General features: G+C 44.9%; 1 protein-coding gene across 5 annotated transcripts; it reads right to left on the bottom strand.

Moving 5' to 3' along the window:
• Window positions 1-74: 74 nt before the first annotated feature.
• Window positions 75-9,646, bottom strand: nkpd1 (NTPase, KAP family P-loop domain containing 1). Of its 5 annotated transcripts, none has more exons than XM_010886746.4 (13): window positions 9,152-9,646; window positions 8,105-8,165; window positions 6,857-6,985; window positions 5,919-6,193; window positions 5,615-5,779; window positions 5,031-5,297; window positions 4,687-4,902; window positions 4,233-4,346; window positions 3,727-4,083; window positions 2,699-2,818; window positions 2,201-2,302; window positions 1,901-2,095; window positions 75-1,686 (listed from the first exon to the last, which is right to left on the bottom strand). In XM_010886746.4, the coding sequence occupies exons 2-13, from the start codon at window positions 8,115-8,117 to the stop codon at window positions 1,429-1,431; spliced, it is 2,211 nt and encodes a 736-aa protein (XP_010885048.2). In that variant the 5' UTR covers window positions 8,118-8,165; window positions 9,152-9,646; the 3' UTR covers window positions 75-1,428. The 5 variants fall into 5 exon arrangements, with proteins under 5 accessions (XP_010885048.2, XP_019897674.2, XP_019897675.2 ...); XM_020042115.2 differs by having other exon boundaries at window positions 2,672-2,818; XM_020042116.2 differs by lacking the exon at window positions 9,152-9,646 and having other exon boundaries at window positions 2,672-2,818; window positions 8,065-8,142.
• Between the last annotated feature and the right edge of the window lie 7,363 nt (window positions 9,647-17,009).

The raw sequence follows: 17,009 nt of genomic DNA on the forward strand, positions 1-17,009 counted from the left end.
GAGTTCTGGAAAAGTCCACTTTTCAGGGAGAACGACAAGTAAAAATGAATTCTGAACAAACCTCTCCACGGACTGGATATCTGTTGGTTTATTTGTTTTATTCAACGCATGGAGAATAAGGCAAAAGGCAATGTGCTTCTGAAGTCATGTTGGACAAGAAAGCCTGGCTTACAACCGCTGTTCCAATTCATCCCAGAGGTGTTCGTTGGGATTGAGCTCTGGGCTCTGTGCAGGCCACTCAAGTTCCTCCACACCAACCTTGTGAACCATGTCTTTATGGACCCCGCTTTGTGCACAGGGGCACAGTCATGCTCGAACAAGAAAGGGCCTTCCCCAAACTGTAACCTCTATGATTAAGGTGACCTTTCACTGTAACTGAAGTGCCTAGCCCAAACCCTGAAACACAGCCCCAGACCATTATCCCTCCTCCACCAAACTTTACAGTAGGCACTATGCATTCCGTAGGTAGTGTTCTCCTGGCATCTGCCACACCCAGATTTGTCCATCAGACAGCCAGATAGTGAAGTGTGATTCATCACACTAGAGTCCAGTGGCGGCGTGCTTTACACCACTCCAGCTGACCATTGGCACTCCATTGACCATTGATGTGAGACTTGCATACAGCTCGTCAGCCATGGAAACCCTTCTCGTGAAGCTCCTGACACACAGTTCTTGTGCTGAAGTTGCCTCCAGAAGCAGTTTGGAACTCTGTGGTGAGTGATGCAACAGATGATGTTGCTCCTAGATGCTTCCACTTCACAATTATAGAACTTACATTTGACCGGGGCAAATCTAGTAGGCCTGGAGTTTCACAAACTGACTTGTGACAAAGGTGGCATCCTACGACAGTGCCACATTTAAAGTCAATGAGCTCTTCATCACGACTCATTGTACTGCCAGTGTTTGTCTGTGGAGATTTCATGGCTATGTGCTAGATTTTATGCACCTGTGAGCAATGGGTGTGTACGAGACGCCTGAACTCAATAATCGATAGGGGTGTCTGCAAACTTTTGGTCATGTAGTTTGAAGCCTGATGCCTTCAGTTTGGCCACAATCTCATCTAGGGACAGGGCTTGCTGACCAAGATCTTCTCCTATCCTTGGCATTCATGGACAGTCCAAAGCAATTTCGGGCCTAGTCTAAAACAGTGCATTTTTTACAATGGATTGTAGCAGTTCAGAAGCTTTTAAATCAATAAGCAGAATACAATTTACATGAAAGATCATTAATGGCCATATTAAAATTAATACACAAATCATAATGAAGATAAAAAAATTAAAAGAAAAGAACACCTGGGTACAAAGATCTGTCCTCTACAAATTCCAACAGAAGGTGTCAGTGGAATCCAGTTAATCTCCTAGGTACATGTCAAGGAATAGAAAGAAATTTCACAAATCGCCTGTCCTTCAATCTGTCTCTGTATCCATTTTAATGTGTCCCTGTCTGGCATCTGGACAGCTGATTGGCCAGTAGTTTGGGGTAAACGTTTATGGGTGTGGCTCTAGCTTGGGCACGGAACCTTCCACCAATACCCCAGAAGTGAAGTCTGAACTTTGTCCAATCCCCGAAGGTCATCTGTAGCAGCTGTTTGAGGTCGTTGAGGTCACCGAAGATGAGAGCTTCGCCGGTAAGGTTGTTGCTACGGACAATGTCTGCATACTTCTGAGGGAGGCTTATGTTTTTCAGCTTTAGGGAATTTGGAAAAACTGGAGATTAAACTACAACACACTTTGAATACAGACATATTTGCGCTGTGACCATGTTTGAAAACAGGACCTGTGACCAGGTTAGCTACGCAATCTGACACACAGTTTCAGGAAGGTGCCATGAACCTCATTCAAACTGTGGCAAAGGGCCGTAATGCCAGTGTCATTGTCTAGTATGAGCAGAACTAACACACCTCTTTACAGATGTCCTCTGTTGTCATGCTGATGACTGTCCTAAAGGGGAGAGGGGCCGGTGTCCCCATCCACTCCAAGTCCCTCAGGCTAGCTGTCCCCCTTATCCGGGACAGCTCCTTCCTGATAGAGTGATCCAGATTAACGGTGGACAGCTTATACAGCTCAGAATCACACACCGTGAACTTGAAATCCACCTGGAAGAATGGAGGAAAATGTGTGGTAACAGGAAGACAATGTGTGTCAAATGAACATGAAATAAACACACACACTCTCTCACACACACACACGCACACACCCACCTTGAGGAACATCTCAAACTTTTCTGGATCATCGTCTTGCTCCAGCAGGTCCTCAATCTCCTCCCGCATTGTGTAAAGCTCCAGCTTGAAGCTGTTGAACACCTAATAAGTAAGAAATAAGTAACACGTGATGATGTTTACATCAAATGATTAGAAAGTGATCCAGGCAGAGGCAAAATATCCCCACCTTACTGGACAAATGTATAGAAAAACATCCTTGTGGTTCTTGGCAATGTCAGCTTTGATTATGTTGGGTATGATATTAGGGAGATTTAAAATTTAACAATGAACTTCAAACAAAACCTAGAACGAGTACAAAAAATATATGACTATATTCACATTATTATTATACAAACAATAATAATGATAACAGAGTATTTTACACAATATATCAGTGTTTCCCAAACCCCTCCTCAGCCCTCCAAACGTTTTGTAGTTTTAACACTGGAATTGGGGGGCGTTTAATAATACTTTGATAATGTACGCCGTTTCACAGACCATCCACAGCGTTTTGGGCTCCATTGCCGAGCCTCCGCTGATGTCTGCTCTCTGCTGCTCGTCCTCCAGACACTGAAGGATCCAGCTGAGCCGACAGGGCCAGTGATTGGCCAGAACTACCTGGGGACGTAGGGGACGTTTCCATCAGTCCAGTCCATGTTTTCATCACACTGTTTATTGACACACTCAGTGGTCCAGTCCATGTTTTTATCACACTGTTTACTGACACACTCAGTGGTCCAGTCCATGTTTTCATCACACTGTTTACTGACACACTAAGTGGTCCAGCCCATGTTTTCATCACACTGTTTACTGACACACTAAGTGGTCCAGCCCATGTTTTACTTGTGCACTGGTAGGAGTGAACAACCCTAGGGAACACTGTAAAGTAGGGATCCTCCTGGGCTAGACTCGATTGCAAAGTAGACGGGCCCCACTGCACTACATCCTCAGCCCATGAATTACGTTTTATATCGGCACATCCATGTGCACTTGCAAGCATACTAGCCTAAGCAAGGGAAAGTGATGATCAGAGTTACTTAACCAGCTATGCTCCTTGCTAGGAGTCTGACCAATGAGGTTCAAGTCTGCAAAACAAATTGACACAGGATTAGACAAGTGACCGCAGTTTGCATTGAATTGTGGGCGATATCAACCCTGCAAGTGAGCTAAGTTATTAATTCGTCCCCTCATGTTCAATCAAGGGCGGAGCGGGCAGCTTTTGTATATTGGACCAGTACTTAAGACAGCAATCAAAACTGTATCCGGTTTTAATTGGGAATCCCCTGAGGGAAGGGGGCGAGGGCAACTGCTTTGGGGCTGTCTGCTTTGCGTTTGGAATCCAGCCCAGTGCTTTCAGTGAAATTCACACCAGCAACCTGACCTGGATTCATATTATAACGCTGGTTCTCAGTGGCATCCATTCCCTATAGTGCTTTTGTCAAAAGTGGTTCGCTACCCAATTAGGGAATGGCATGTCATTTGGAATTCTGGCTCTGTGTGACTAATGAAGAGGCACTTCATATTACCCAGGCAGCGCAGTTCTCTGGCTCGCTGAGCTTTTCCCCATGAGCCTTCATGAGCACCACAGTGACCCGGATGGCGTTGACAACCCGTCTCATGGACATGGTGTCGTCAGATATGTAGTGACGGAGATTCCCTGCGATGCTCTCCAATGTTCTCTCCACCTCCTTCTCCACCTCCTCCTCCGTCCCCGCGAGGTCGTTGTGCGCCTCCTTGATGCGATTCTTGTCTACCAGTGGGATTCTGCACTCAATGTCGGAGAGGGACGTTGTCCGGCGGCCCTGGACACGCCCCTGGATACGGAAACGCTCCCGGACACCTTCGGCGCTCCCGGACTGGGTTTGGAGGATGCTTTCGAACACCTCGAGACAAGAGAGGGGAGTTAGAAAGAGAGAGAAAAGGAGGGAAATAATTGTTTTATTTTTTTTTACACCAGTTTAGAAGCATAACGGAGCACTGAAGGAATCAAAGACTGAATTATTTGATATGGTTGACACGTGATGTGGGACACCTGGCGTTTGGAGGCTGGGGAGAGTGGCGGTATGGTGAAAGCCAGGGTCACGATCCGGTTCAGAAAACTATAGGCTCGGTCATTCTTACTGAAGCAGCCATCCGCGCTGTCCACCTGTTGGAAGAGGAGTACAAGGAGATCCACGAGCGTGGCACGAGGCTCAACCAATAGCCAAAAGGAAGTGGTAGCGTGTGGAAGCAACACTTTCAAGTATGTATTTGAGAAGTAAATGTTAAAACATTGATTTTAGTCCAGTTAGGGTAAAGAAAATAAACGGAGCAAGCATTATTCTGCCGATAACGGCTCTCGTCAGTGACATATATTGACGGCAAGTAAATGGTTGAAACTATCTTAGACGTGGTTCTCAACGGGTAAACAAGAAGCTATACATCTCCGCTAAAACCCACAAAAAGAAAAACGCTAGAGCTATACTGAGGAATAATAAGATAATGACCTGTTGAACTAAAACTTCAGGGTTGACTGCAAGCAGGGAGATGAAGGGCGACTCCTCATCTGACAATAGTATGCTGATGGCATCCAGGACTCCGACTATCTTCCTTGGGGCGCAGCGGTCCAGGTTGGTGATCTCCAGAACCACGCGAATCTTCCTCCGCTCAAACACCTCCATGAACTGGATGAACCTGGACAGGAGACACATCTCCTTCCTCACCTGAGGGGTCCCCAAGGTCATAGCACAAAACAAAGTTCATGGACGTTAGTCACTCAACAACGTTTCCTGCTAAATAACGTTGATGTAAAATGTCAAAACATTTGTAGGAATATTCTCTCCATCCTTACCTCGTTCATGAAACCCAACTGTTCGCTGATCCTTTGGTTGTCTAGCCTCGTTCGGATGTTCAGGTCCTGGTTAAAGACCAGGTTCTTGCCCATCTGGAAGATGAACCGTAAAGCTCCAGCCGCAGGTACCCCAATGACACTGATGGCCAGCCCCTCCAACACCCCAGAACCTCCCAGGACCACATTCTCTCCTCCTCCCTCTGTTGTTCCATTTCCAGAGGCGTTCGCCGCTGCCACTCCTTGAACCTCTGAGAACCCAAACTTTACCTGTTGGTTCAGGGAAAACAAGGTCAGGACAATGTTAAAATACACTAACAAGTGTTTTCTTCATTTTGATGTTGACTGCAAGAAATGCACTCAGTGTTCCTTGTTTCCTTTAAAACCTGATTCGTACAAAAAATTTCACTGTGTTTCCATCCCAAAACAACACACAGTTTCCTATGGTACCATTTGTGATTCTGCCTATTAGCACCCTAGACCCTGAAGATGAAAGCAATGCTGGCAGCAGGGAGCATGCCCAGGAACATGGATTATAGAGGACAACAGAGCATTATGGGAACTATAGTACAGCATGCTACACTCACCAGGAAGACCAGGGCAATAATAACAATGAGCAGGAGGGCAAAGACCAGGGACCACTGAGGGAAACAGCAAAGTTTCTTTGACCTCCACTCAGAACACGTACGTTGAATCTCTTTCTTTTTGACCTTCTCCTGATCGAGGTGCTGTGCCACACGGAACAGACCCAGCTAAAAGAGGAGAAAGAGAAGCAGGATGACGACAGTGAAGAGAAGGTAAAATATTTGTTCATTGTCCATTACCTTGAAGAGGAAGGAAAACACCTGTCTGACCTGGAATGTTAGCCAGAAACACTATACGATTACCTACTTGAAGTTTCCCAAAGCTCTCCTGCAGGGCCAGGCAGAGTCTCATCACCAGCCCTGCCCAGAGAAGATCGCTCCCCGTGAAGTGCCATGCAGAGAACCGCACGTAGATGAATCGGATGTTCTGCCGCTGCTGGTTCTCCTGTGTCCAGATGGGTCGGTAGAACAGCAGCCTCCAGATCAAAGCTATGAGACCAGTGAGGGAGGTTTTGGACGGACGAGGCTTTGACCGGCTGTGGTCCCTCTTCTCCCTCCTCTCTGACTCAAGGTCCATATGGACTGGAAATAGAGAGGTGAAGTTAGCTTAGGGGGCGAAGTGAGCTTGGTGATGAAATCGACCACAAGAACAGCCAATGTATTGTTTTGTATTTTTATTATATCAAGTTGCATTTAATCCATCAATGGATCAATCTGTTTGATAGCTCTTGAAAAACTGTTCCCGGAGCACCACTGATCTACTGATCTTATATCAGACCAGAGGTCACGTATTTGATGAATAGTTTTCGGGTGGCAATGCTGCCGGGACAACGTAACAGAATGCCGAAGGCCCTCCGGGCCACCTAGTGAACTGCAGGACTTGAAATGTGGCTTGTATATCGCTGACACAATCGCAATAAAACAAATGTACTTGATAAAGCCCTTTTTACATCAGAAGGTGTCACAAAGTGCTTTTACGGATACCCAGCCTGAAAGCCCAAAGAGCCAGCAACACGAGTTACTGCACTGTGGACAGACAGGATCCAGACTCTGAGGGGTAGCCAGTCCTTATCTGGGTGTGCTGGGTGAGGATTATAAGAGTACATTACCCTCTGGGCCATGTAAAAGGTTTTACACAATAAAGTGCAAGTGGGCTTTGACCAGAGGATTTCAACAGAATCACGGACACAGAATAAGCTGACGGTAAAAACCCGCCTCTGCTTGAGGAGTTGCCTTTGAACCCACCCTCTATAAGGCTGAGGACCATGTTGATGCGGTTCTGACATGACGAGTAGAGTCCCACTGTGGCTGGAGAGGAGACTTTTATCAGGGTTTTGGAGAGAGCGTAAGCGTAGACATGATCCGACGACAAGCCTTGACAGGGAAAGGAGACAAATGTTGACAGAATAATCAGAAAAATAATTTACCTGCTTTAAATTTATTTAGACCTCAAATTGCATTGCTTAGGTAGTTACTGTATGTATTTTCATGAATCAGATGGTTTGAATCATATAGCACAGCTGTTAGCCAATAGGAATTCAAGATTCACACCACCCAGTTTATAAGAAACTGTATTCCATAGGTGTGAAGTCACATTACTTTTTACTGCTCTAATTTTGTTGGTAACCTGTTCATAAGAATAATACGTAATCTTGGGGTCTGTGATATATTGCGAATATACTACGCCTTTGTGCTGTGTCCAGGCACTCCGCATTGCGTCGTGCCTAAGAGCAGCTCTTTGCCGTGGTATATTGGCCATATACCACACACCCTCGTTCCTTGATTGCTTTCATAAAAAATGCTTTAATTATAGCTTTAACAACGCCATTGCACTGAATGTAGCACAGATTATTCCATAGAGGCATTTTGACAGGTAATTAAAACATAATGAGAAAACATTTACAATTCACTGAAATACAGAAGATGCTGCAAAAGATAAACATTTCCACTTGTTGACTAATTGATTGGACAAACTCTCAATGTATTTATGAACATCTGAGGCACTACAGCAAATTACTGTCCCCTGGTTGAGCAGTTCCCAATGAATACCTGTTACGAAGGCTGCTCGCCTTAGATTGACTTATTTCCACTTCCTCAAATCTTACCACACGAGGTCCGAGCTGCTGCTGGTTCCCTACCTGATAATTAATGAAATGCTCGTTCTAATTAACTCCCTGATTATAGGGGAAGAATGAAGATGGAAAATCTGTGGATTTGGATTCAAGGTCCAGAGGATAATTGGAGGGGAATAGGATGCTCATATCCTGTCTATTCCAGCCACACAGCACAGAACCTGTCCACTGGACCAGTGTACCAGGGCATGAGGTGACAGGTGCTCTTCACCCTGCCTTCATTGGACCAGGGTAACATGGAGGAGAGGAGGTGACAGGGAGGTACTTCAGGAACTGTGTAATTTGGGAGACGGAAATGGAATGTAATCTCTCTCCTCTTACCTCCCTTTTTGCTCCTATTATCTTTAAGGAGACGTCTCACCTTGTGTTTCCATTGTAAAGGTGTTGTGGAGGATAATGATGATGATGAGGCTTGGTGTGATCTGTGAATGAGAAATAATAACACTCACCGAACCTCAGGTGACAGAGTGAGAGGGGGAGTGTGGGAGAAGGACAAAGGAAACGAAAGGAAAGCAGGTTGGTGGATGGAGTCCTAGCAACGGTCTATTATCGTAATATGTCGTTTTCATTCGGTGAAAATGTGATTTCCAAAACACATGGTAGTATAGGAAACGCCTGGCAAAAAATAGGGTAACATGGGGCAAGACGCCCACCCATGTAACTCTCACAAAAACCACAAAATGTCACTGTTCTTTTTTTCAACACCTCCTCTGGCTGCCACGAGTCTTAATCAACAACAAATGTCCTCTGTATCATCACACCTTCTCAGCTGGCTATTAAAAATGGTTTTTCCTGAATCATTTTAAAAGACTGCTGGGATTTAAAATGTTGCCTTATTTAAATGATGAGTTTAACTGTACTTCATAATCCATTACCCTATGCATAGCCATCTTCACCATACAAGAAATCTCAAATGTTTTTTGTGTCAGTAAATAGACATTGATCTTGGGGTAAATAGACATTGATCTTGGGGTAAATAGACATTGATCTTGGGGTAAATAGACATTGATCTTGGGGTAAATAGACATTGATCGACCCTCCAACCTAAGCAGTAAGAAAGGGGCAAAGGAACCAACATGCTGACAAAATACACCTACATAACTAATTTGTGTCTGCCAGGCATGGTGCTGTTTTGACCATGTTGATCCCTACCTAGGGCCAATGCCAATGTCAAGGGCATGCAGGAAGAGGGACTGATGAGGACACAGGCAATGCAAAACCATCGGAAGTAACTTTCACTTTCTTAAGACAAAAAAGTGTTAAGGCAAAATGCCCCCCCCCACCCCCCCACACCTAGTCCCCAACCCACTTTGCCATCAGCCCCCCCCCCCCAGAACAAAACATCTTACCGCCTCTATGGTCCCTTGTCACAAGGAAACCAGTGAAAAAAATACATTACAGCTTTTACCTCCGTGTTGAATGTCTCAGCCGTCACTGCTGGCTGACAGGGTCAATAGATCCTTTTTCTGTTGTTCGTGAATAAAAGATCCAATATGTACACAGGAGAAAAAAACCTCCTGTAAACACACAACAAATCGCACTGGCGCTTTGATCCCGGCTCCAGCGTCAGAGCGCTTTGATACACCGGATGTCAATTCGTTTTCATCGGAAGGCTACGTCGCCTTGTAGGGCGCGCTGTAGAGAGTTCTCCAAGGTGCGTGCGTCAGGACACACGTTCCTGTCTGTGTAGCGACCTTGGCAAGGCCACCAGGATCACCCTATTTGGAGCAGTGGGTCTGAGGAGCTGCAGGTTCCGGCCTGCCAAGCCTCCGATACCTGCCTCAGGTAGTTGGAGGAATAGTCTAGGCGTGTGGAATTTGAACCTCTGTAGCGCACACTACCAGATATAACATGTAAAGGTTTGTGGGGTGTAATCAAGCTGTTGTTATGCTACACTGAATAAGGTGTGGTGCCTGTCCCAACTAGCCCAGGGTCCTCCTACATGCCTTCCTGTCTGTCATAAAACAGCAATGCTAAAAGCTAATTATTCACTAGATCAAGTTTCACCCGTCTGCCAGAGCTGACTTTTCCCTCTCTGTTTTCCTTTCTCTTCAGTGAACTTTCATGGGAGGCTGAACATGGAGAAACGTCATTCTCGGGAACATGAGATTCATTTTAAACGGAGAGTTCAACCTAGATCCGTGTTTGGGTGAAATTCTGAGAGTTCTTGAATATTTTTTTCAAAACAGGCCATTATTCACCTCTGTCCCAGCCTGGAATTAGCATTATTAGCATCGTCCAAATTCATGAATTGAAACTGTGTGTCCCGAGCCACGAAAGCTGCATTGCAACGGGTCACAAACCAAATTTTGCATTCCACTTCAGACCCCAACACTTTCTTCTGCCCTAGATGCTAAAAGGACTTGAGTGGAGATAATACAGCATTGGGTTTACAGTCCACACGGTGTCACAGTGGGGGGATCAGAGGAGCTGTCTCTATGTTGCCAACACCTGTCCACACCTCTCAACATGAAGGAGCTGCGGACAAGCTGTTTGGACTGTGTACTTCCAAGGTGTCGAACCGGTTTCACGGAGGGCCGAGCGTCTGCAGGTTTTTACTCTCACTTCATACTTGACTAATTGGGTCACTAATAACTGAGGATCTCCCCTCACCTGGCTGTATAGGTCTCAACTGGGTGCTAATTGAAGGGGAAAATCGGTGGAATCGGTTTGACACCTTTGCCCTGTCTCTTCTGTAGGCTAGTGGGAAGCCCTCGCCTACTGAGCAACACAACAGAACAGAAGTGTTTTTTTTTTAACTGGCCCTCTGTCCCCTATATTTACCTGACAAGTTGCCCATGAGCGCATATCAGAACTAGGGCACTACTTTGGGCATTGTGTACCGTTTGGAACCAGTCCGTCAGCTAGGGCAGAAGACCCTGAGTGACCCTGCCCCTCCACCTGCCCCTCCACCTGCCCCTCTACCGATGTTGGAACAATATTCACATATTACAGGGACCCTGCCCCTCTACCGATGTTGGAACAATATTCACATATTACAGGGACCCTGCCCCTCTACCGATGTTGGAACAATATTCACATATTACAGGGACCCTGCCCCTCTACCAATGCTGAAACAATATTCACATATTACAGGGACCCTGCCCCTCTACCAATGCTGGAACAATATTCACATATTACAGGGACCCTGCCCCTCTACCAATGCTGGAACAATATTCACATATTACAGGGACCCTGCCCCTCTACCGATGCTGGAACAATATTCACATATTACAGGGACCCTGCCCCTCTACCGATGTTGGAACAATATTCACATATTACAGGGACCCTGCCCCTCTACCGATGTTGGAACAACATTCACATATTACAGGGACCCTGCCCCTCTACCGATGTTGGAACAACATTCACATATTACAGGGACCCTGCCCCTCTACCGATGCTGGAACAATATTCACAAAGCATTTCAAGAGCCACACTTCTCAATCATCGGTTGAGTTTGACTGTGTTCATTTTCACACACTTTTATCCTTATTCTACTAATATCCAGATCTAACCTTGAGGCGTAATTAATCAAACTGGTGTGTAATACCCATCTTAATTAGTGGTAATTACCGACTTAATATGGGGAGAGGCCAAAGAACAGAGGGCGAGGATGAGGGCATCATAGAGAAGGGGATTCAATCTCGTTCATCCTACATTGATTAGCAAGAACCCTTCCTGGCCAAAGTAATAAGAGAGAATAGGAATGTATCCACCTGTGATACTCTCTCTCTATCATTATCTCCATCTCTTTTTCTATCTCTCTCCATCTTCCTCACCCCGCCCTCCTTTCCCCTCCTCTTCGTCTCTCCATCCCCCTCACACTCTCCTAACAATTGTGTTAATTAAAGTAGTTGAACAATCAGGTGCTCTCTCTCCCTCAGAGTGGATGAGTAATCGCCCAGGGGCTGGCCACTTCACATGATCCTAATCAGACATAAACTAATTAAACTTCAATCCTACAGGCTGATGGCCAGAAAAGTGAGGCGTTTTATGCTATTAATTTGTGGTGTTTGATTCAAACACAAAGCTCCGAGTGGCCATAGTAAGTTTCACAAATTGAGAAGTCCACGACCCTACGAACCGCGGTCAGAACAATTAGAGCCGGCACTGGTCCAAATCAATGCGTCGCTTAGGGAGTACAGTGCCATTTGCACTGTAAATGCGCTGAAAAGAGCCTGCTTTGCTATTGACTGTAAGTGCATTGTAATGTAATAGCATTGTGTTGGATGATGTGGATGTCCTCAGCGTGCTGTAATGCTTTTATGTCAACAGGGGGCACCATTGTCTTTCGTATGTATAAGGATGGACCCCACTAGGGCTGCGGTGGCCGTGGTTAGTTTCTGTGAATTTGTAGATAATTTGGAGAAACCCAAACCTACTAATTGCAGATGCAATTAATCTGGGGTTGCGATCTTGGTCAACGCAGAACTAAAGTCTTAATAAGTGTGTGTCTTGTAGAGCTTCACCTCTCCCTTTGGAAAGCGAGCAACTCTAACCCTAACCTTAACCATGACCCTAACCCTAACCTTATCCATGACCCTAACCCTAACCTTAACCATGACCCTAACCCTAACCTTAACCATGACCCTAACCCTAACCTTATCCATGACCCTAACCCTAACCTTAACCATGACCATAAGTACAAAATCTTCAGTTCCTTTTCTCATGTAGGAAAGATGCTAATCACACCTGCAAATTTGTGATTCGTTAATGTGATTGGACTAATGCTATTCATTATGTCTCAACTCAGTCCGCCTCTGTCTGTCTGTCTGTCTCTCTTTCTCTCTCTCTCCGTTTCTCTCTCTCTGTCTCTCTCTCTCTATTTCATTCTCTCTCTCTCTCTCTCTCTCTCTCTCTCTCTGATTCTCTGTCTTGTCTGTTGGTTACATTGGAACGGTTGGAGAGTTTAAATAAGCAGAACCAGTTTTTATAATGTATTTAACCCAGTTTGAGTCTTCAGCTGGTCTGTGATGAACCTTCTGTTTGTTTGACCTGCTGCTGCTAAAACATTAAAACCCAAACACTATTACAGTCAATGTGGGGTTTCCTTCACATTATATAAGTAACTGCCCAAATAAGGAATTACAAACCGTTGCCATAGTTAATTGGGCCCCACTCAGGATGTGAGTTCCCAAGGAAACGAACCTGGAATGGAAGCCTACTGGATGTAAACATTCCAGGAACAGGACTGGAGAACCCGATTGAAGATTCACCAGAGCGCACTATTGACATTAGTCCTGACCCTGACCCTATCCTTGACCTGGCTCCATCCTCTGTCCTAATTGGTCTGAGACTGCCTGCAGGTCTCCAGTCACTGATTGACAGTTCTGAAATGACCACAGGGACCAGGGCTGCACCTGACATTATATCACAGTGGCACTTGTATAATACAAAGGTCTGCTACTCTCATCTCTCTTCACAGTGTAGAGGTTTACATGTCTGTGTGTGTGTGTGTGTGTGTGTGTGTGCGTGTTTTAGGTTTAACTATACTCATGGGGACCAAATCTCCCAATGAGTATAGTAAAACCAGAAGAAATTGGACTCATGGGGACCTTTTGCCGGTCCCCATGAGGCAAAAGTCATTTTCCGGCTCAGGGTTTATGGTCAAACTTACAATTCATTTTAGAGTTAGAATTGGGGTTTCTTTAAGGTCCAGGTGTTGTTGGTTAAGTTTAGGGTTAAGGTTAGGCATTACATCTAGGTAAAGTTTAAGCATAAATGTTACTTTATTGAGGTTAAGGTTAGGGATAGATTAGGGTTAGGTTAAGGTTAGGGTTAGGTTTAGGGTTAAGATTAGGGCAAGGGAGCATGCAATTTCTATTTTCTGGTCCTCCATGAGGATAGCTATACAAACTTGTGCGTGTGTGTGTGTGTGTGTGTGTGTGTCCGTCCACACAAAAGCTGCTCTCTTTGTTTAACTGCAGCATAGGGATTACGATTCAGATCAGATGGATACAGATCAAATGGATAAAGAGATGGATGGATAAAGAGATGGATGATAAAGAGATGGACGGATAAAGAGATGGACGGATAAAGAGATGGATGGATAAAGAGATGGATGGATAGGCAGACTGGGAAAATTAGATCTGGCAAGCATCATCCATGATAACATGAACGCATGTCTCTTTTTCCACCTTCTGACTCCTCCCCCTTCCTCCTCTTCCCTCCCACCGTCCTCTTCCACCCTTCTCCTCTTCCAATGCTTGAAATGTGATGCTTGAAATGTGATGCTTGAAATGTGATGCTTGAAATGTGATGCTTGAAAGTCTCTCTCCATCCCTTTCTCTCACTCTCTCTCTCCTCGCCCCACTATTTCCTCTATTCTTTATCATCTCTCTGCATCCACTCCTCCCTTCCTCTCTTTTCTCATCTCACCCTATCTAGCGTCAGTGTTATTAATGTTCTGCTGTTCACCTGGCCTTTGACCCCTGCAGATCTGGCCCAAACAGCACCCTATTCCTGCATAAAACTGTTGGTTATGTGGTGTCCAGTGTCTGGCCATAAAGATCTTAATGACAGCCTGGGTGAAGTGTTGCTCACCAACCCCCCCCAACCCCCCCATCAGTTTTATTGCCAATATCAGCTACCTTGGGGAGTTGGGAGATGACAGGGCTGGCGTAAATATGATGTCAGCTTTCCTCTTGCAGCGATAAAATAACATCTCAGAAGCTCCAAGGTTATTATTAGGCAGAACTGAGTTCTAAACGTCATCATGGAGGTGAGGAAGAAAAGGAGAAGAGGAGGGGAGAGGAATGAGAGGGTAGAAGAAACGACGTGATGACAGGGATAAGGAATGAAAAATGATGAAGTCATAATAAAAATGACCAGAGATTATTTCCGTTGCTTCCTTATTCATTTCTCTGGGGATCAGGGCCCCCTGGGGTTCAGGGCCCCCTGGGGTTCAGGGTCCCCTGGGGATCAGGACCCTGTGGATAGGTAGAGGGTCAGACTAATTAACAAAAAAGGACCACTGAGAGACTTTTTTTTCTATTTTTTAAATGCATCTGCTTTTTTACTATGAATGGTACGTTGAGACCCTGGCTGATTTCCTAAAATGCCTGTGTGGCAGTCTGCCCTGGCTAGAATGACATTCCCATGGCTCTCTGCTCTGATAGACTCTGCATTTCTCCTGAGCAGCACTTCATCATTTATTCATCATTTATGCCCTTATAGAATCACTGCCAACAAAAGGATACGGGAAATGCCCACCGTAAAAAATTAAAAACTTGCCAAAGTTATTCATGGGTTGCACATCCGTCACTCTGTGGGGTTGTTGCCATGGTCACTAACAATCTATAAACGCTGTAGTCATATTGATGACCAGCTAACGACTTTAAACAGGGGTAATTACCGTTTAATCTAAATTACAATATAGGGGCTTGGAAATATGACAACTTTGCTTAAGTAGGCTTATATTTAGTGGAAAACAATGTTGCCACCATCATCATATTAAATGCACTTTGTCCTTAGCTGGCAAAGTCAGTCAAAAATATCAATCAATGCTAATGTTAGCTAACTGAAATTCAGCGGACTCCCGTCAATGTTAACTAATTAATGTTATACTGCATCTAAAATATATTTGGTCACAATAAAATTAGGATAAAATGATTAATTATTTACCTTCTTTAGAGAGGGTATCAGGTTTTCAAGCCTTATGCATTGAAATTGCACTTTAGACCAAATCCTCATCGACTCCCATTGATGAGGCATTGAGTAGAATGCTCAGTTGGACAGAAGACTAGCCCCAAAACGAATGTTCAGCACAGCACAGTACTGAAATGTTCAATCAATGAATATAGAATGCTCAGTTGGAAATCAGCCCCCGAAGAAATGTTCAAAACAGTATTTGTGACAAAACAAACAAATTGTGCAAACCATGAATATGCCTCCAGTGGTCTGAAAAAAAAAATGAAATAACTGTAATAACACCAGGATTAGGTATCTACATTTACCACAAAGCTTCTATTAGCTTCTATTAAAATATATAAAAATGTATCCTGATCTGAATAGTGTTGTCCAATCACAAGTTCAGATGGGAATGTGCAGCGTTGACTGAACAGTGGCCCATTCTACAGTAGGTACTAAGTACAGTCAAGAAGACAGAGGCCAGTGACAGAGCTGTGCAGTGCAACATTTCATATGTCTGTTGAAGTGTAAAGCATTTTAAGAAATATGTTTTCTTCCTCACATTTTCGCCTAAATTGTCTCACCAATGGCAAATTTTCAGTCGTGAAGTACATGGAGCTTGTAGGCTAAACATTTTCCCTGTGTGTTTAACTTGTGCAGTTTTGTCTATGATCTATGCCACTACCAAAATACAATGTTCTTTGTCGTTTGTCTTCTGTGACCTCAGAGCCCCCTACGTTACTCCCCTCTGACAGGTTATTTGTTTCCGGCACCTCTCAATTTTCAGACGAAGCACTGCGAGTAGAAGAGGAGGAGGTGGTGTGACAAGAGGAGGAGGTGGTGTGACAAGGGGGTAGGAGGTGTAACAAGGGGAGAGGAGAGGTGTGGTAGCCATTCCCGTCCTCTTTCATTCACCCCATGCCCTCCTGCCCCCCAACTCTGTCTCCCCCTCCTCTCCCCCTCTCTCACTCTCTGCAATTGTACCCCGTCCCTCTGTTTCTATCTCTCCGGCTCCCCCCCTTCCCCTCCCATTAATTGTACCATCTACTCCTCCGTCTCTGATTGTACATCTACTCCTCCGTCTCTGATTGTACATCTACTCCTCAGTCTCTGATTGTACATCTACTCCTCTGTCTCTGATTGTACATCTACTCCTCCGTCTCTGATTGTACATCTACTCCTCAGTCTCTGATTGTACATCTACTCCTCAGTCTCTGATTGTACATCTACTCCTCCGTCTCTGATTGTACATCTACTCCTCAGTCTCTGATTGTACATCTACTCCTCAGTCTCTGATTGTACATCTACTCCTCCGTCTCTGATTGTACATCTACTCCTCAGTCTCTGATTGTACATCTACTCCTCAGTCTCTGATTGTACATCTACTCCTCCGTCTCTGATTGTACATCTACTCCTCCGTCTCTTATTGTACATCTACTCCTTCGTCTCTGATTGTACATCTACTCCTCCGTCTCTGATTGTACCATCTACTCCTCTGTCTCTGATTGTACATCTACTCCTCAGTCTCTGATTGTACATCTACTCCTCTGTCTCTGATTGTACATCTACTTCTCCGTCTCTGATTGTACATCTACTCCTCCGTCTCTGATTGTACATCTACTCCTCTGTCTCTGGTG

The sequence above is a fragment of the Esox lucius genome, chromosome 22 (assembly GCF_011004845.1).
Source record: "Esox lucius isolate fEsoLuc1 chromosome 22, fEsoLuc1.pri, whole genome shotgun sequence".
Classification (NCBI taxonomy): Eukaryota; Metazoa; Chordata; class Actinopteri; order Esociformes; family Esocidae; genus Esox; species Esox lucius.